At 48.6% G+C, this 20,889-nt stretch overlaps 1 protein-coding gene across 2 annotated transcripts in view; it reads left to right on the top strand.

The window, feature by feature from the left end:
- The first annotated feature begins 5,756 nt into the window (after positions 1-5,756).
- The window catches only part of VPS37B (VPS37B subunit of ESCRT-I), a 36,505-nt gene continuing 21,372 nt past the window's right edge, over positions 5,757-20,889 (top strand). Inside the window, exon 1 of one of the 2 annotated variants that reach the window (XM_045041107.1) lies at positions 5,757-5,950. Coding sequence is in view for 1 of the 2 variants with exons in the window: in XM_023241356.2 (XP_023097124.2) it covers positions 15,250-15,360 (111 nt within the window). In the remaining variant the exon portion in view is untranslated. Of the gene's footprint in view, positions 5,951-15,181; positions 15,361-20,889 lie in introns of those variants that run through there. The other variant, XM_023241356.2, reaches the window with a different exon arrangement.

A 20,889-nucleotide genomic window follows, 5' to 3' on the forward strand; every position in this document is an offset into this window, starting at 1 on the left:
AAGCCCTTTCACACCTGGATCCCCCACACAGTAGGTGTGTTCCTTGCTCACAGTAGGTGCTCTAACCCTCACCACCGGACGAACTCCTCTATCTCCCCGTCCACTCATGTCTCCTCTCCCATGTCCCAGGGGCCCCTCAGACTCATCATGGTGGAAATGCAGCCTCAGGCTTTCCTCCCAAACCCGTTTTCCTCACAGTCAACTCCATCTTAGTTCATGACACCCTCTGCCACTGGCTCAAACTCTGGGCATCACATACCCGACTCTTCCCTTTCTCTGTCCCCTACAATTCAGCTCTTGGGGAGGCCTGCCAGACCGTCAGCTCGGCCCCCTGAGTCGAATTCTCCTCCTCCGTCTCCCACCGAGACCGAAGCCACATCTCACCTGTGGGCTGCAAAAATATCAATTTCCGGCTCCCACGTTGCCTCACCCCTTACAACCCCATTCTCCCCGCAGTCACCAGCCAGATCTAACCTTTTTATAAACAGACTTTATTTTTTTAGAACAGTTTTAGGTTTTACAGAAAAAGTGCAACAGTAGTATGGAGAATTCCCATAACCCGCTCACCAGTTTCCCATTATTAATATCCTACATTAGTATGGTCCATTGGCCCCAGTTAATGAACCCATATTGATACATTATGACTAACTGAAGTCCATACTTTATTTAGATTTGTTTAGTTTTTTTTTTTTATTTTTTTAATTTGAATGTTCTTTATTTTTGAGAGAGAGAGAGAGACAGAGACTGAGACAGAGGACAGAGACAGAGTATGAGCAGGGGAGGGGCAGAGAGGGAGACACAGAATCCAAAGCAGGCTCCAGGCTCCGAGCTGTCAGCACAGAGCCCGACTCGGGGCTCAAACTCACGAGCCATGAGATCATGACCTGAGCTGAAATCAGACGCTTAACTGGCTGAGCCACCCAGGTGCCCCTCTAATTTCTTTAGCTTTCTTAAATGTCTTTCTTCCATCCCGGATCCTGTGCAGGGCGCCATGGTGTATACAGTCCTCACGTCTCCTTAGGCTCTTCCGGGCTGTGACAGTTTCTCAGTCTTTCCTTGTGTTTGGTGACCTGTCACAGACTTTGTAGATTGTCCTCTCTTGAGATTTGTCTGAGGTTCTTCCCATGGCTGGACTGTGATTATGGGTTTGAAGAGGAAGACACAGGGGCGACGCGGCACTGTCATCAGATCTCAGGTCTCCACCAAACATGACTGATCACCACTGATGTTAACCTTGATCACCTGCAGAGATTGCGTTTGTCAGGTTTCTCTGCTGGGAAGGGACTCTTTTCCCCCTTTTCCATACCGTGCTCTTTGTTTTTTATTTTCATTTATTTTTAATTTTTTTAATGTTTATTTATTTTTGAGGGGGGGAGTGGGGGAGGGTCAGAGGGCGAGGGAGACACAGAATCCGAAGCAGCTCCAGGCTCTGAGCTGTCAGCACACAGCCCGACGTGGGGCTCGAATTCACGAACTGTGAGATCGTGACCTGAGCTGAAGTCGGACGTTCAACCAACTGAGCCACCCAGGCATCCCTCTTTGTTTTGTTTTTTTGAAGATTTTATTTTATTTTATTTTTTTTAATTTTTTTTTCAACGTTTTTAATTTATTTTTGGGACCGAGAGAGACAGAGCATGAACGGGGGAGGGGCAGAGAGAGAGGGAGACACAGAATCGGAAACAGGCTCCAGGCTCTGAGCCATCAGCCCAGAGCCTGATGCGGGGCTCGAACTCACGGACCGCAAGATCGTGACCGGGCTGAAGTCGGACGCTTAACCGACTGCGCCACCCAGGCGCCCCTGAAGATTTTATTTTTAAGTAATCTCTACACCCAGTGTGGGCTTGAACCCACAACCCTGAGATCAAGAGTTGCACGCTTTACCAACAGACTGAGCCAGCCAGGCGTCCCCACACTGTGCTCTTTGGAAGGAAGTCGCTAAGCACAGCCCACACTAAGGAATGGGAGTCATCGAGATCATTAAAACTCAATCTAGCCTCTTAGTCCTTACTCCTCAGGCTCAAACCCTGGGAAGAGGTCTCCTGTTCTTGGAATAAAGCCCACCCCCACCCCCGGCTCCGCCCTGGGTGGCCTGGCCCTGCCCTGCCCCAGCCTCACCTCTGTCACCACCTGTACTCACCACTCCACATTCCATTCCAGCCACGCTGGCCCCTTTCTTTCCTCAAAGTGCCAACTTTGTCCCCACCTCTGGGCCTGTGTGAGGCCCTTCCCTCTGTCGGCATCCCCTTCCCCCCAGTCCCTTCCTGGCTGGCTCCCTCCTCATTCAGGCCTCTGTCAGCTCAAATGTCACCTCCCCTGAGGGATCCAGGTAAATCCTGGGGGAAACCCTGAGCCCTATCAGGGCTCACCTGCCTGGGTGCCTCAGTGTCTGACGCTTGATTTCAGCTCAGGTCATGATCTCATGGTTCGTGGGTTCGAGCCCTGCATCGGGCTCTACGCCGACAGCAGAGCCTGCTTGGGATTTTCTGTCTCCCTCTCTCACTGCCCCTCCCCTGCTCCTGCTCACTCCTGCTCCCGTGCTCTCCCTCTCTCTCCCACTCTCAAATAAACATTAAGAAAAAAGGCTTTCTTGCTCGAGGCCCTAGGCCACCCCATGCACTCAGACTTCAGTGCAAGTGGCCTTGTAGAGGGAGCCACCAAGACAAACAGGAACCAAACTAGAAATGTGTGAGATGGGGCGCCTGGGTGGCTCCGTCAGTTAAGCGTCCGACTTGGGCTCAGGTCATGATCTCACTGCTCGTGTGTTTGACCCCTGCATCTGGCTCTGTGCTGACAGCTCAGAGCCTGGAGCTGCTTCGGATTCTGTGTCTCCTTTTCGCTCTCTGCCCCTCCCCCAAACGTGCTCTGGCTCAAAAATAAATATTTTAAAAAATTAAAAAAGAAATGTGTGAGAGCTCTACAAGCGTGTAGCCTTGTGAGGGTCGGTTAGGGTCGTCGTGTCTCCCACACTTCACAATCATGACTTCACACCGGCTGCTTGAAATCGACCATGGTGTGAGTATTTATCATGGAAAGCATTCAGTGCAACAGATCAGGGCTTTTTTTTCTCCCCCATTGCTACACATTTACCCAGACACCACCACCGACAGACTTCTCTCTCAAAAGTAAATAAACATTAAGAAATTTTTTTAAAGAAGTAGAAATATTAAAAAAAAAATAAATTCAGTTGTATTTGATAGGAGATAGGACATAGCAGAATTAATGAGGTATCAGAAGAAATGATCCAGAATGCAAAACAGAGACACCCCCCCCCCAAAAAAAAGAAATACCAAAGAGAGAAAACGAGAGGATGTGCAGATTCTGTGAGAGGTTTTGTTATCCATTTGGAGTTTCAGAGACAGGCGAGAGAGGATGGGCGAGGAATCTTTTTAAGAGATAATGACTGGGAATTATCCAGAACGGATGAAAACATGTCAACTTACAGATCTGAAAAGGCCAAATATTTGTTGAGTGAGTGAATAAGTGAACGAAAGATCCCTTGGTGAGCGTGCCCTGCCCCCTCCTTCCCCTTCCAGTGGGAGCTGCAGTGCGTGGGAAGCCCGGGCACTCGTTCCCCAAACTTTGCACCCAGTGGGAGCCGGTCCACGTAATTGAAAGTCTGTCAGCCTCCTGCCAGCCTTTCGTGCCAGATGTCCTTCACCCACTGTTCCGCCTTTGTTGTCTTGCCTCGCCTCCCTGCTTGTCCGTGTGGGTTAAGACAGACAGGCAGGGAGAGGAATGTCGCCCAGCTGACAACCCCAGAGATTCTCTAAACTTTCCCCTCGGGGAAGAGGAACATTGAAACCTGCTTAGCCGTCTTTTTCTCCTGGAACAAAGGGAAATATGTGGAACCCAGAGAAGGGTAGCTTCCCAGCTGAACGAGGAAGGGGGGGGGAAGGGTGAGAACACGTTCAGGTAGTTTTCGATCCCCCTGTTGAGCCCCCACCAGGCATCGGGGAATTGCACGCCACCTGGGCAGGGCTGCGGGGGTGGGGGCCGATTTGTCAAAGTGGCATAATTGGCCCCATGCCTGCCTGCTTTTCTATAAATATAACGCCTTGTTTTTGTGCTGAAGGAGCTGAGACAGGAATTAGCCCTGTTTTCCAGAAGGGGAAACTGAGGTCCAAGAAGCAAAGTAATCTGCTCGTCTTTTCAATTGCCAGGACCCAGTGTCTCTGGTCGGCCAGACCAGACTGTTTCTTCTCGTTGAAACTGTACATGGTCACCTACCGCCATGAATCAAGTTCTTGTCATTCCAAGGCAGGCCGCCAGACTCTGTGGGGGACAGCCGTCCACTTTCCCCGATCCTAGGAAAGTGGATCAGTTCATTGGCAAGGACAGATCAAATGCAGGTGGAAAAGGCTTCGGTCTGTTTACAAGAGAGAAAGCAAACACGTACAGATCGATAGAGCGCAAATGGAAGTCGCGCAGGTTGCCAAATGAAATCCTGATAACACGGCACAGCGTGGAGCAACTGAAAAATTATGCGAAGTTAAAGAAGTCAGATACGAGAGCACAAATACTGAACGATCCCACTTACGTGAAATACCTACAACAGGCAAATTCACAGAGACACAAAGTGGAACAGAAGTTGCCAGAGAGTGGAGGAGGGGGGACAGTCTCCGTTCGAAAAAGCTCTGGAGAGAGAGAGTGGTGATGGTTGTACAGGAATGTGAATGTGCTTAATGGCACCGAACGGTGGGTTTGAAAACGGTTGATGGTAAATTTTATCTTATGTACGTTTTGCACAATACACAAACGTTTTTAAAAAGTGGTAGCTGAGGGGCGCCTGGGTGGCTCAGTCGGTTGAGCGTCCGACTTGGGCTCAGGTCATGATCTCGCGGTCCGTGGGTTCGAGCCCCGCGTCGGGCTCTGTGCTCACAGCTCAGTGCCTGGAGCCTGTTTCGGATTCTGTGTCTCCCTCTTTCTCTGACCCTGCCCTGTTCATGCTCTCTGTCTCAAAAATAAATAAATGTTAAAAAAAAAAGGCGGTAGCTGAATTTGTTCTGTGTTACTAGAGATGGTTCCTAGATCAGAGAAAGAAGCATGCCACATGATATGACGCCATTTGGGTTTGGGTTTTTTTTGTTTGTTTGTTTGTTTGTTTACAAAAAAAATCCACCGGCACCTGGGTGGTTCAGTCGGTTAAGCATCTGACTCTCCACTCGGCTCAGGTCATGATCTCATGGTTCGTGAGTTTAAAGTCCCTCACCGGGCTCCACGTGGCAGCATGGAGCCTGCTTGGGATTCTCTCGCTCTGCCCCTTCCCCATGTGTTTTCTCTCTCTCTCTCTCTCTCTCTCTCTCTCTCTCTCTCTCTCTCTCTCTCTCTCTCTCCCAAAATAAATAAATCAGCTTTAAAAAAAATCCACCAAAACCAATACTAAATAAATATGCTATGTATTTGTACGTACACACGTTAGAGCATAAAAATGGAAAAATGCACCCCGTAAAGTTAATAGTGGTCACTCCCGCGGGAAAGGCTGGAGAATAGAGCTAGGTGTCAAAGGGGCTCTTAGGTTTTAATTTATTTGTTCTTAAAGGAGGATGGCTCGGCAGGCTGAGCACCGCTCTCCCCTCCGCCCCCAGGAAATCCGCATCCTAATCCTCAGCACCTGTCAGTGTTGCAAAGGGGCTTGGCAGGTGTGGCTCAGCTAGAGAAGGTGGGGTGGGTTATCCAGGTGGCCGACAGAACCACAGGTGCTTATACGGGGGAGGCAGAAGGGTCAGTGTCAGGGGATTTATGCGAGAGCAGAAGCGGAGTTCGGAGTTCGCAGCAGAGATGTGCTTTGAAGGACGAAGACGGCCACCGGCCAAGGAGTGCAGGCGGCCTCTAGAAGCTGGGAGAAAGGCCGGGAAACAGCTTCCTCTCCCTTCCGCCTCCGGAAGGAACCCTATCTGCCAACACCTTCGCTTTGGGACTTCTTGACTCCAGATTCCCGAGCTTCAGAACTGTAAGAGGATAAATTTGTGTTGAGTTGGTGGTGGTTTGTTAATGCCGGTGGGTTGGTACGTTCCTTGTGCAGTTAAACGTGATGGGAAGCCTACAGATAAAAGACGAGAGACCCAGGAGGAGAGAGCAGGTTTGGGGTGGATCAGGTAGGAAAGGCAGCCCCTCTGAAGAGGAGTGAACTGTGAACTCGGTGGGCTTCTGGAACCGCCGGGTACGCGGGGTACGGCGTTGAGAGCTGCCTGAAGGGGGGGGGGTGTCGGCAGGCGATGGGATGAGCGTGTCAGAACCGCCCGGGGAACTAAAGGTGTTCTCGAAATAAACTCGCATCTTCACACATTCTTCTGCCTACGATCTGACTTGCAAAATTTCACAGTGCTCAGAAAGGTCCAGATTTAGTGCCTGAATTAACACCTTCTGCCAAGAAGAATCCTCACTTAAAAAATGCACAGAATTAAAAGAATAAAACCGCTCCGCCTGTGTCGGTACCAACAGAGGCGATGGGAACTTGAACAGCAGCTCTTGAGGGAGTTCATGTGCTTTTGGAATGATCCGAGGGTCCGATAACATTCAGGGGTCGCGTTTGTTCACCTTTTTTAGCAACACAACTTCAAAACGACAGATTCCAGGGGCGCCTGGTGACTCGATCGGTTAAGTGTCCGTATCTTGATTTCGGCTCAGGTCACAATCCTACGGTTTGTGGGATCAATCCCCGCGTGGGGCTCTGTGCTGTCAGTTTAAGATTCTCCCTCTCTGCCCCTCCCTGGCTTGCTTGATCTCTCTCTCTCGGAAATATTTAAAAAAAAATTTAATAGCCAATTCCATGGAAGTTGAATGTTCTTCCCCTTTAAAAAAAAAAACAGGTGGGGCACCCGGGTGGCTCAGTCGTTAAGCCTCTGACTCTTGGTTTCAGCTCACGTCATGATCTCACAGTTTGTGGGTTTGAGCCCCACATCAGGCTCTGTGCTGACAGCACGGAGCCTGCTTGGGATTCTGTCTCCCTCTCTCTCTGCCCCTCCTCTGCTTGGGCGCGTTCTCTCTCTCTCTCTCTCTCTCTCTCAAAAATAAACATTAAAAACACTTAAAGGGAATGGGTGGCAGGGTCGAGATGAACAAAGTGGCTTAAATACGCATGGAAAAAAATTGGAAGGAAACGTAAAGCTGTTAACAATGGTGTGTGTTGTACCCCTTTATCGTTTGAATTTGATTTTATATCATTTTGTGACTTGTGAAAGTTAGAAAGCATATCTCCCCACTCCTTAGGCATGGGCTGTGTCGGGTGACTTCTTTCCAGAGAGCACAGCATGGAAAAGCAGGGGGTGGGGGAGGGGAGACGAGTCTCTTCACGGGGAGAAACCTGCTAAACAGTCCCCCACAGGTGATCAAGGTTAACATCAATGGTGAGCAATCATGTTGTTGCCTCTGCATCTTCCTCCCCCAAACCCACATTCGAATCATGAGGAAAACCTCAGATTCCAATAGAGCACAACCTGCCTGTACCCCCCAGAATGGTCCAGGTCCTCAAAACCCAGGAAAGCCTGAGTAATTGCCACAGTCCCAGAGGAGCCTAAGGAGACATGAGAACTAAATGTAATGTGAATGCAGTGTCCTGGACGGGGGTCCCAGGACTGAAAAAGGACATTAAGGGAAAAACCAAGGAAACCTGAGAATTGGGACTTGATTATCAACTAAAGTCTCAATATCGGTGCGCTAATTGGGGCATATGCACCTTTCCGAACGACTCGATTTTTCTGTAAATCCAAAACCATTCTAAAAGATTAAAAGTGGTTCAATTCACTTTCTAAGAAATTCTCCTAGGTATATGTTCACAGAGGTACACAAAGATGTGTCCACAAAAGTGTTCATCGCATCGTACTGAGTGACAAGAAGGCCCTTAAATGCTCAAGACGGGGACTCTGGAATACTGCCCCCCCCCAGCAGTTAGAGACGGGGGTTTGGCTAAAATGGACTTGCAGTTGTAGAGTAGCAAGGCCCCACTTCTGCTAAATGAAAAGTTCTGTATGTGTGTGTTTTTCTAGGCTTAGAAAAATTTTAGGAAGAGAAACTCATACTTGTTTGTTGTGGTTACCTCGGATGGGAAGTCAATTGGACCCGTTCTGTCTTTAACGTTTTACTTTACGTCTTTAATGTTTGGACAGTTTTAACAACAAACAAATATTTAAGTATTTGAATGTTAATTTGTATGTATTCTTGTGAAATACTCTAGATTGGCCAAAAGGGATCAAGGATAAGATCCAGCCAAGAAATGAAAGATGCAAATACCTTTTTTGACCAAAAACGAAACAAAAAAAAAAAAACCCCAGCCCTGTAAAGGTTCCCATTTAAATACCACCTTAAGAGAGTTTCAGTTTCTCCCTAGAGAGTTTGAAAGCCCAGTGCCTGGAAATCCTGTCTCTCTAGTCCTACCTAAAGTGTAAAACAACTCGAGGGTCCTAACCACTTCCTACGTGTTAAGTTCTTCAAATCTCGTCAGGGCTGCAAGTGACATCTATAGCTGCATTTTTTGGTGCATGAACCTATATTCTCGAGGGAGTCAAGTTTCTTGCAACGTATGCACAGAACAGCCTCTGTGGCTGGAATGCCGCACCAAGGCAAGACAGGCCAAGATACTGAAGGATCATTTTCTAAAGGCCATTTTGGTGAGGAAAACAAACTTCCAGATTTGAAACCCTTTGGGTCCTCTCCAGCAGTGACCTGTGAAGGGCTCTTCAGCAAAGCAGAAGTTAAGTAGTCTTAAAGATGCACCACCAAACCCACAGGGAAGAACAAAAGAGGTTAAAACACACACACATCTTCTTGCCTCTTACTTAAAATAATGGTACAAAACACCCATTTTTGAGGAGCGCTACAAAAAGCAAATGGAACATCTTAACTATCGAGGCCCCTCTCTGTTGCAAACTTTTTTGAATTCTGTTCTCTGCTGTCCATCAACAACTTAAAGACTTTGTTTCTATGTTCCTAGACAAACCTGACTTGTTCACGGTTGTAATCACAGTAGATGCACACATCTATGTTTAACTTTGGTACCTCAGTATTAATTCATACTGGATTTTCCATGTCGCTTCAAAGTCTTTTAACGACTGGAAAATATACCATGGGTCGGGTTTACCACAATTTACTTAACCGTTCCCTTGGTGTTAGTCATTAAATGACCCTAATGATGGTCACTTACTCATCCTTCCCTCCTATGACCGCTCTATAGGTGAGGCATTAGTTACCTGTTGCCGTGTAACAAATTACACCCAAACTTGGCAGTTGTGTTATCTCCCCTAGTTTTGGGTGCCAGGGATATGGGAGCAGCTTAGCTGGGTGGTTCTGGCTCGGGGCCTCTCGGGAGGTTTCAGGCAAGCTGTTGACCAGGGCTGAGGTCAGCTAGGCTCGACCGGAGATGTACTCCAGTTCATGCACCCTTCTGCATAGGCTGCTTCAACGTCTGCATGGTGGGACAGCCAGCTTCCCCAGAGCTAGCCACGTTAGAGCGAGCGTGAGGGGAAAACTGGAAACTTATTCTCAGAGGTGACATGTCCTCCCTTCTGCCCTAGTCTGTTGATCACACAGACCAACCCTAGGACCATCTAAGAGAGGGCCACTCGAGGATGTGAGTATCAGGAGCCTGGCTGCCACAGGTGCCTATCTGACCTTCTGGCCATCTGCTTCCCATTCCTTTCTTCCTTTGCTTTCATATTCTGGGTCTTCTTAAAATTTTTTATTCTGTGAGCACGTGTGTGAGTGCAGAGGGGTGGGCAGAGGAAGAGACAGAGAATCTTAAGCGGGTTCCATAATCCGTGCGGGGCTTGATCTCAAAACCATGACCTCATGATCTGAGCCCAAATCAAGCACTGCATGTTCAACCAACTGAGCCACCCCCATGTTCTGGGGTCTTAAGCTAAGAAGACCTTTGTTGTAGGAACAATTAGTCACATCCCTTATGTACAGAAACATCTGTTTTCTCTGTGCATCCCAAACTCTCTGTTCCTGGATTCTAGGAATAAAGAAAGCTAAGTTCTCTTAGTCATTACTGGTTTCTGGAACTTTTCAGACCTGCATCTGACCTGTACAGAGTCAGAAATGAAGTGATGTGTATCTTTTAAAGCTTATTCTCTTGCCATAAGAAACCCTAATTAAAAAACAAACAGGGGTGCCTGGGTGGCTCAGTCGATTGGGCGACCAACTTTGGCTCGGGTCACGATCTCGCGGTCTGTGAGTTCGAGCCCCGCATCGGGCTCTGTGCTGACAGCTCAGAGCCTGGAGCCTGTTTCAGATTCTGTGTCTCCCTCTCTCTCTGACCTTCCCCCATTCATGCTCTGTCTCTCTCTGTCTCTAAAATGAATAAACATTAAAAACAAAAAACAGGGGCGCCTGGGTGGCTCCGTCGGTTGAGCGGCCGACTTCGGCTCAGGTCATGATCTCACGGTCTGTGAGTTCAAGCCCCGTGTCGGGCTCTGTGCTGACAGCTCGGAGCCTGGAGCCTGTTTCAGATTCTGTGTCTCCCTCTCTCTGACCCTCCCCCGTTCATGATCTGTCTGTCTCAAAAATAAATAAACGTTAAAAAAAAATTAAAAAAACAAAAAACAAAAAGAAATGGGCACCTGGGTGACTCAGTCAGTTAAGGATCCAACTTAGCTCAGGCCCTGGCCTTGTGGTTTGTGGGTTCAAGCCCCAGGCCAGGCTCTGTGCTGATAGCATCTGGAGCCTTCTTTGGATTCTCTCCCCCCTCTCCCCCCTCTCCCCCCTCTCCCCCCTCTCCCCCCTCTCCCCCCTCTCCCCCCTCTCCCCCCTCTCCCCCCTCTCCCCCCTCTCCCCCCTCTCCCCCCTCTCCCCCCTCTCCCCCCTCTCCCCCCTCTCCCCCCTCTCCCCCCTCTCCCCCCTCTCCCCCCTCTCCCCCCCACTCATGCTCTTTCAAAAATAAACCTCAACCAAAAAAACCCAGGATGGCTATTATCAAAAAAACAAAACAAATTTGGTGTGGATATGAAAAAACTGGAACCCTTGTGCATGTCTCATGGGAGGAACGTAAAAGGACGCAATCACTGTGAAACGGCCTGGCAGTTCCTTGAAAAGTTAAATACCATACAATCCAGCAATTCCACTTCTGAGTATATACCCAGAAGAATTGAAAGCAGTGACTCAGATACCTGTACACCCACGTCCATGGCAGCATGACTCACAAGAGCCAGAAGGTGGAAACCGCCCAGTCCATCAACAGATGAGCAGATAAACAAAATATGGTATGTACATACAATGGAATATTATTCAGCCTTAAAAAGGAGCAAGATTCTGAGACCTGCTGGGACCTGGATGAACCTTGAAGACCTTAAGCGGAGTGAAATAAACCAGCCACAAAAGGACCACTGTCGTACAATTCAAGTTACGTGAGGTACCCAAAGTGGTCAAGTCCACAGAGCTAGAAAGTAGAACAGTGGTTGCCGGGGGCTGGAAAAAATGGGAGTTCTCGCTTAATGAGTTCGTGTCTTCAATTCTGCAGATGGATGGTGGTGAGGTTGCACAAACGTACCTAATGACACTGAACTGCACAGTTAAAAATGGTTAGAATGATAAGGTTTACATTATGTGCATTTTATCACAATTAACCTTTTTTTTTAAATTTTTTTTAACGTTTATTTATTTTTGAGACAGAGACAGAGCATGAACGGGGGAGGGGCAGAGAGAGAGGGAGACACAGAATCTGAAACGGGCTCCAGGCTCTGAGCCGTCAGCACAGAGCCTGATGCGGGGCTTGAACTCACAGACCGCGAGATCATGACCTGAGGCGAAGTCGGAGGCTTAACCGACTGAGCCACCCAGGCGCCCCAAGAACCTTTTTAAAAAAACAATTTGGAGAACAATCTGGCAACATTTAGTAAAACTGAAGGTGTGAATACCTTATGACCCCTCCAAAAATGCAGAAGGATTTCAAAAATTGTCATAAATGTATGTAATAGGACACCATACAGTTGTGAAAAAATGTTTCAAAGTATGTAATCTAGCAAGGCTACATCTCAAACTTAATGCTGACTTAAAAACAAGTAGAAAGATACCTGCATGTCTGTATGTAAACATATTTTTTATTAAGTTCATGGATATATAAGGTAAAATAATAAAACAGTAGCTACCCTCTGGAGCGGGTGGGGGGAAGTAAATGGGATTGAAGAGAAATGATACACAGGGGTTTCAATTGTGTCCATGATGTCTATTCCTTAACCTGGTCATTAAGAATGTTTGTTTTGTTCTCTCTCCCTTTTTCTCTTTGTGTGCATTTTGGTGCCTTAAATGTTTGTTAAACTCAGGGGGGCAGGGGGGCACCTGGGTGGCTCAGTCAGTTGAGCATGTGACTCGTGATTTCCGTTCAGGTCGTGATTTCCGGGTTCATGGGATCGAGCCCCACATTGGGCTCTGCACTGACAGTGTGGAGCCTGCTTAGTATTCTCTCTCTCTGCCCCTCCTCCATTCATGCTTGTGCTCGCTTTCTCAAAAAACAAACAAAAGCCCCAGCTCCACATGGGAGCAAAAAATTAAAAAATGAATACCAAAAGAGCCAAACCATCAAAACGACCAGCCTTCCTTTCCTCCCCACCTTTATAACACACAAAAACCATCATCCTAAATGTAATTTCAACACTACTGCTCTATATCTTCAGATCTTCTCTCACCATAGCAGAGGCTGTGTCTAAGAGTTTTTTCCTTCTCGATGACTGGTGCTTAGGTCACGTTAGGCATTTAGTTATTAGTAGACGATGGTGACGTCAGGCAGTGCAGCCTGAGAGGAACATGACCACTTCACCTGTTGCCTTGGGGAATAATTCCGCCCCTGCCCACACATAGCTGCATAGCCTATGCTATGGGTACCTCATCATTGGGTCGACACATCTTCTCCCAGCTCTTCAAACCAAAAATGTGTATGAAGAATTCTACTGACTTGTGTTGAAGAGAAAGTTCTAAACTCAAGGCTAGCAGATGTTGAGGTTCAACCAGGCTGTCGGTTTTCTAAGTATGCTGTCCAAATGATTCCTGATGTTGTGTAACAGGAGATTCACTTCTCCAGCGGTAACAATGCGCCCGTTGAGAGCGCGGCCCTGGCACACGCATACATTGCCCTTGGTCTGCCAGAGCAAAATCTTAGTTAACCCACAGGCAGACGTAGGTGGGTCGAGAAACCCAAACATCAGTCAACCAAAAGGAGGAAAATGAGCAAGTCCACCCACACATTAAGTTGACAGGTTTGACCCCGATGTAAGGATTTTCTGATGTTCCTGGTCTTCTTTCAACCGCTTTTAAGAGCAGCAAGGAGTTTTTAGAGCCGCGGAAAACGAGATATTTGTATGGTTTGCCCTTTTGGCAAAGGAAATGGTTTTTGACTCAAACAGGTCTGTGACAGAAAACAGGGTTGAGGAGCTCTGTAACGAGTGAGGCAAGGCGCTGAGAGGTCAACATTGCAGCTGAGCATTGTAGTGGTCAGAGTATACAGAGCGACCTTCAGAACCAGGCGTGTTCTTGACTGAGTCGCTTCATCCCTCTATATTCTGGAGTGCTCTGACCCCTAACCTTATTAAGGGGACTGTGAGAAATTTCTGGATAACCTCTTAAGCCTCACGGGTAAGTAGAATTTCCTGGAAATGTAGTGACTATTCCTAATTTGGCAGGTCTATTCTTTTCCTGGAGAGAAAAGAAAAACCCTGAGCTAGTACTCTGACCATCAACTTGACTCTTGACATCCCCTTCCTCTTTATTGTGGACTTTCCTCCTCAAGGCCACCTTTTGGGACCAAGTATAATAAGTTTAAAAGAAGAAAACTATTGTGAGCTCCTTTCAAACTCCATAAAACGTTTTGCTTACAGGTATTATGAAATACTTTTAACTTTTCTGCAGGTGTGTGCCCTTAGTCACAAGGGGCTGGAAGGAGAGTGAGAACAGGGTCAGTGGAACCCAGCCGAATGTACGGGTGGACAATTCAGACCTTCTGTTCCACGGATGTTGGAGCAGAAGCATCATCTTCATACACAAAGCTCGTCAGTCGGCCAATAAGCATTCAGTGAATGCCTCAACTGTGTTCGGTACTGAGTTATGTACAAGGTCAATGTGGTATGATGCCAGCCTCCCGAATGCCAGACTGGGAGCCAGGAGACCTGCCAATCACTGGATTTGGCGGGGGGAAAAACCAAAATTTCCTCCTCCCAGGTCTCCTCCTCAGTTTCTTTATGTGTAAAACTAGGCTGTGGTAGCTAACCTCAGCCCTTGGAAGAAATCTAACTAGGACTGTTGCAGATTCCAAAGCAGGAGGGGTTCGCAGGTTCCTGGATCTCGAGAGACTTCTAGATACCCGGGGCAACTGAATAATTGCACCCCAAATCATGTTTCTGAAAGAGCACAGTGTGGCTCAGCTGGAGGCCTAGGTAACTTCCTCGGAGTTGGTGCAAAGGGGTCCTATGCATGGTCTCTGCTCGTGATGCTCTGCCCATTTCATGAGTGTCCCAAGCTAGTCCTGACTCCGGGACTGTGCACATGCTTGTTTGGCTGCCTTGGGCTTCCTAGAGGAAGGGTGGTTGGTTCCTCCTTTCTTGTCCTTTGGATCTCTTTAGCTCTCCCCTTCTCTGAGGGAGCCGTGTTTTACACTTTCCAAAGGTGGTCTCTTATTTCAGCACCCGTTTCCTCCTTTGTGCTCTCCCAGGTTGTAGCCCTTTTACTTGTTTCTTGTTTGCTTCCCCTGTCAGTCCGTTAGCTCCCCTAGCTCGGGGGTCCTTTTGGTTTTGCTCAGGACTGTACGCCCAATGTTTGGTCCACAAAGCAGGTCTCAATATTGGTGAAACGAATGCCTTGGCAGCTCTACAATTCCGAGGCGCCCAAGGCATCTAAAGTTGTTTCCCCGTAAATACCCTTCTTTGGAATTCCCCGGGCCAGGCTGGGCTTAGGCTGCAGTAACTTCACTGCCTGCTTTCTGTGGCTCTCCACATTTCTCTTCCTTGAGGAAAAAGGCTGTTATGACCTCACGACACACGCTCCGGTGCCGCAGTGACCTCATTGCTGCTGCTTGTCGCGTCACAAGTCCATCCGCAGCACCTTTCCTTTTCCCTACCAGCCCCTACCTTTCCCGGAGGCAGCGCCTCCACGCGTCTGGCCCCGGGGCCCAGCCCGCTACGTCACGTCCGCCCGCCCGCGCGGCGATGACGTCATGCACCAGGGCTGGCGTCACGTGCCCCCCCCACTCCGGGGGCCGGGCTTTGAGGGCGGCGCTTCCGGTCGGCGGAGCCTGGCGGGCAGAGCGGCGGCGGTGGCTGAAACGCGGGGATGGCGGGCGCCGGGAGCGAAGCCCGGTTCGCCGGGCTGTCGCTGGTGCAGCTCAACGAGCTGCTGGAGGACGAGGGGCAGCTGACGGAAATGGTGCAGAAGATGGAGGAGGTGGGCCGAGCGGGAGCGCGCGGTGGCGGCGGGGCCTCGAGAGGGGCGCGCGGGGCCGGGGGCCCGAGGCGGGCTGGAGGTGGCCCGAGGCGCCGGCGATCGCGGTGCCTCTAGCTGGGGTTGGGGAGACCGAGACTGGGGCTGAGCGGGGGGGGGGGAAGCCCCCTGAGACCGGGCTCGGGGGCTGAGCGGGCTCGAGGCGAGGCTGTGAGGCGCCGAGGCTGGGAATGAAGCCCGGATCCGAGAGCCTGGAACGGGCATTTGGGGACCTCGGGGGCTGGGGCTGGGTCGGGTGGGACGAGGAGAGAATAGGGGGTTGAGATTAGGTTGGGGAAGGTAGGGGGGATTGTAGTGGAGGATTGGGGGGTGACAGACCGGACTGAGTCAGCCAGGGGTTGGGCGGGGGGTGGGTGGGGGGGCTTGAGGAGAGGGTCGAGCAGTACAGGCGGACTGAGGAAGTAACTGGAGTCTTCGAATAGGTTTTCAGGGGCTAGGTGGACGAGCTGGACGAGAGTCCTCGGGTTTGCTATTTCCAGGGTGAGTTTGTAGGGGCCTGGATGTCTGTAGCTGACTCTGGGCGGCCGTACTGAAATGGACTTTAGCCTTGGGCAGGGTCTCTGAGGTTGAGGGGCAGGAGGCCCCGGACTTGGCCACGTTAGGGTTGGAGGGATCTGTGTATGTGAGCGTTCCCACCAGGGTTAGAGGGGCCCTGTTGGGGCTGCCTTCATTTGGAAGAGGCCTTAGTAGGGCCATCCTAGGGGCTTCTCCCTGGTCTTGGGGTGGGAGCAGGAATCCCTTTCCCCGTAAAGTTGCCCCCTTTTGTGGAAGAAGGGAATCTGGGAATCCGGTGGCTTTGCGTCACTGTGGGGCAAAGTGAGAATTCCTGGAGCTGTTTTGGGGGAGAAGATAAGCCAGGGATGGGGGGACTGGTGGCCAGTCCGCACACGTCTTCCATAGTTGAGGGCCTGCCCAGCCTCTGGGAGGCATATGCCCACTGTGTTCCTGGTTGTGTCACTCGGTCTCTCGTGACCTGCTTTGCTCTCTGCGGTAACTGACTTCACGCTTGCATTTGCGCTGTGAATCGTCTCTTCTTTTCCCAACCCTTTCGGGCTCTTTTCTCTGAGCCGTCCGTCCTCCGGGCCTGGGGTCTCCTCCAGGCAGGTGGACCCAGGCTGATCCCAGCTCTTCCCAGCCCGTTTACCACTCCTGCCTCTTTGTCTCCAAAGTCTGAGCCTTCCCACGCCTACGGGGCTGAGCCTCTGCCCCAGAAGCCCGAGTGGGGGCTCTTGGCTTTCTTTCCGAAGAGGGATTGTTCAGCCCCGAGCCAGCTTCCTTAAAAGGGGGCTTGTGTGGAGGTTGCACATTCAAAATCACTGGAAAACCCTCAACAGATTATTGTCCTGAGCTACAGAGAGGCCACTGTAGTGAGATGGTATCAGTCTTTCCATTAATACACCCCTTGTATTCACGGGCTTTGTAACTTGGCACATAGCACGTTGCTCCGAGATGCAGTTTCCCTCATTTATGGTCTCCATGTGGCACTTTCCATCTCCGAGAATAATAAGTGACAAAATCCATCTTTCTTGACTGAAAGAGTCTCATGTCTCTAAAGAAATAAAATCTTTGCTTAGTTTCCCTGCTTTTCAGTTGCCAGGAGACCTTTTGTTGTGTGTCGGCAGGCATCCTTGTGCATTGATGATAAAATGACAGGTATTTTTTCCTGACGTGTGATCCCACCTGCAAGTTATTTTGCTGTACGACTGTTCTGTTTGTTAGAACAGGATACTGTATTTATATTGGCGTAGTTATACCGATTATATTCTACAGTAATAGAAATAAGCTGCTTTTTAGTGGAGGGAAGATTGTGGAAAGAGGTGATTCTCTCGAGTCTGAGGCTATTAGGGACAGCTTGTTTCCTCTACCTAAGAGACTGGAGATTATTACATGAAGGGAAAGGCAGATAAATCTAGCAGAACTTTTTTTTTTTTTTTTTTTTTTTTTTTTAGCGAAGGTGACTGTCATACCAGAGTCCCCTATACAAATGCTGACGACAGACGTATTGATTAGGCCACGTAATTCAAGTTAAATTACTTAGCAGTACTTCAGGGCGTAGTGCTGTTAAAACAAGGAAACCGAATGAGAAGACCAAAATACCCTAGCCAGGCAGCTCAACGAGCAACAGTCACTTAGCAAATCCTGTTCCCCCAGTCACATGTGGCCTGTTTCTGTAGGAATGGGTATAACATGAACAATTAAAATTGTGGCCATGGTCCTTTGACTCAGCTGTTAATGTTAGGCATTGGTTTATTTCGGGGTAGTTGGGAGACACAGGAGAAAATATTCTGTCAACTGTCCACTCTCAACCAGGTGGAACTTTCAGACTTTGGACTCCTACACTCCAGGCCGGACTTGGCCATTTCGCAGCTGTGTGATTTCAAGGAAGTTAATCCACCTCTCTGAGCATCTGTTAGAGAAGGCTAACATGATGTTTATTTCATAGAGTTGATACGGGGATTATGTGAGATAGCGCGTGTTAACACATCGTGTAATTAGTGCTCAATAAAGAGTAATTGCAATTACTAATAATCACCTAGTTCTTTTTAGGAAGTTTACTGCCAGTCATCAATACCAGGCCATCCTGACAAGTTCATAGCATCTTATTTCAAGAATGTTAAGTAACTTTTTATTTACCATTAGCTTAAGAAACATCTTATCTTTCTGTGGTCCAAATGATTATGTATCTCAGCAGGTCCGAGGATGAGATTGTAAACGGAACAGGCCTTTCCCAGCATAGAATCTCTTAATCTGAACCAAAGGCTTTTTTTTTTTAAATTGGCAGAAGGAAGTGTTTTAAATTGTAGAGTAAGACTTCTTCAAGCCTGAGGGGATGTTTTGTGGCGGCTGGAAAGCGTGGCTAGGTTTTGAAGGCATTCACTGTTAGGTTTAAATACAGCCGTGTATTCTGCTTCACTTACATTGTTTTAATTGTGGTGTGTGAGCTTTAGTGCTGCTCAAGACATTGAAATCGTGCTGGAGCTGGAGCTGTTCTCTTTTTCGGTGCCCCCGTGTTTCTCTTTTCCTGTTGGTCCCGTCCACTGTGCAGTTCCCTAAATGCAGTACCCTCCCTGGTGATCTTTGCTCTTTGCTTTCGCTGTGGGCTAACGTTTCATATGCACACATTTTATTTTTATTTAAAGTTATTTTTACATGGCAATGGAATGCGCCTTCTTCTATCCGTCCACATTAACCCCGGTGGACTTACTGGGCACTCCCTTAAAAGGAACTGTCGCTTAGGGGATTAGGCAGCTAAACCGCACGTCTTGGGTCCTGTCTCCCCGTGTGCTTCCGGAGGGAGTGTCGGTTGGTTGGTTGTTGCTAACGGATAATTCCACCCAACTAAGGATTCAAATTCAGGATCTCTGTGCCTTTGGCAAGTGAGAGTGCCCACATGCAGAAACACCGAGGGTCTGAAAAACAGATTGTTTTGTGGAAAGAGTCTGGTCTGGGAGACGCTGTTTCCCTAAGGCGTGTTCTGGTGTGATTGGTTTGGGGCTGCAGAGCTACTGCGTGAATCATAATGGCTCATTGAAATGTACTGACCTTGCTTTAAACCCAGGGACTGTTTCCTCAACACCAGCTGAGTGCTGGTGGGACTGGTTTTTCGAAGTTAAAGTTTAAACGCTTTGAGAGTCTGCTAACTGGAGTTTGTTTCTGCTCACATTGTGCAGTCATTGCGTATGCAGAGGCTTCAAACTTCTAGGTTTCAGTATTCTCTTCTGTGGACTTACTGTTTTAACTCTTGAGTAAAAACTTACTGTGCCTGGGAATATTTCCTGAAATTCAGTTTTATCTGATTTTATTATTTTTAAGTTTATTTATTTGTTTTGAGAGAGAGAGAGAGAGAGAGAGAGAGAGAGAAAGAGAGAGAGAGAGAGAAGGAGACAGAATCCCAAGCAGGCTCCATGCTGTCAGTGCAGAGCCTGACATAAGGCTCGAACCACGAACTGAGAGATCATGACCTGAGCCAAAACCAAGAGCTGGACGCTTAACTGACTGAGCCATCTAGGCGCCCCTGATTTTATTTTTTAAGGAGGCATTAAGATTCATGAAAAGGGGTGCGTGGCTGGCCCAAGTCAGTAGAGCATGTGACTCTTGATGTCGGGGTCATGAATTCAAGTCCCACGTTGGGCATAGAGCTTACGTACATACATAATTTTTTTTTTTTTTTTTGGTAATGTAAGGAGCATAGCCGAGACTTGTGTGACCTTATTTCAGTTACTTAAACTCTCTGTGCTTTGGTTCCTCCACTGTAAAGTGAGGGTGGTCACCACACCTGCCTTTGAGGGTTCTTGTGAGGCTCAGTGGAATAGCAGGTGAAGGCAGGCAGTACTTTGGCACAGAGGGGGCTTCAACAGAGGCTAGCCCCCTCTCGTAAGAGATTTTCGGAATTGTTGGACTGGCTGGCCTAGGTGAAATCTGATCACTTGCTCTCTACTTGCATTGATTAAAAGTGTGGTGGGTGTGGTATAGTACAGAACCGCCTTTCGATACAACCCTCGGACCTTTGGCAAGTACTCTTGTCTTCCCAGTTGCAGTTTCCCCCTTGAAAACAAAGGGGGTGACAGCGGTAGCCTACTTCATAGGGTTTGGGTGGATTAAATGTGATAAGTACATAGGATGCTTACTCTGGTACCTAGCACAGTGAGCACTCGGGAAATTGTTATTATTGGCTAGTATTGCTAAAACTAAAAGGCATCATATCCTGGCTGCCGTTTCAAGAAGATTCCATCTCAGTTTCACAGCTATGGAGCACTAACTGTGCAAGACGTTTTAAGGATGGAAACACGAATAGGGCATAAACCCCGTATTATAATTTGGGGAAGAAACCACTCACACAGACCTTTACAGCCCAAGAGCGAGTGAGAGGTAGAGAGTTCGAGTCTGGGAAGACGAGCAACGTGTGGAGGATGGGTGGTGGTGCTGGCTGTGCAGCAGTGTGGACGTACTTCACCGTGGCTCTTGAAAATGGCATCTTCTTACGTACATTTTATCACAATTTTTTAAAATAGAGAATAAGGCTGCATGTGAATTGTAAATGACATCGAAGGTCAGATGAAGAGAGGCTCTCTGGCGAGATTAGTTAGGTCCTAGTGCAAGAGAGGGACTTTGATAGGTGGGTAAGAGTTAAGAAGGTAAAGGATCAGATACAATAATGCCTCTGAAAGGGTTTAGAGTAACGTAAGGAACATGTGTCTACCTGCCACGCGGCTTCGGAAGTAAACATTGTCAACCCAGTGAAAAGCCCTCTTTGTGCTCCGTCCTGGGCCCGACACCCACTCCACCCCCAGCCACTGCCTTGAGTTAGATATTTATTCTGAGTAGGATTTTGAGAGCTAAGCATGGGCAGTCAGGAAGAAGTGACAGCGAGGGTGCAGTCCCAGAGCAGGAAAGCATGGGACAGGCTTTCTGACTGGCGGGTTACCAGCTACTTGAGCCGGATCGGATCTGCGCATGAGCAGGGAAGTGACG

The sequence above is a fragment of the Felis catus genome, chromosome D3 (assembly GCF_018350175.1).
Source record: "Felis catus isolate Fca126 chromosome D3, F.catus_Fca126_mat1.0, whole genome shotgun sequence".
Taxonomy (NCBI): domain Eukaryota; kingdom Metazoa; phylum Chordata; class Mammalia; order Carnivora; family Felidae; genus Felis; species Felis catus.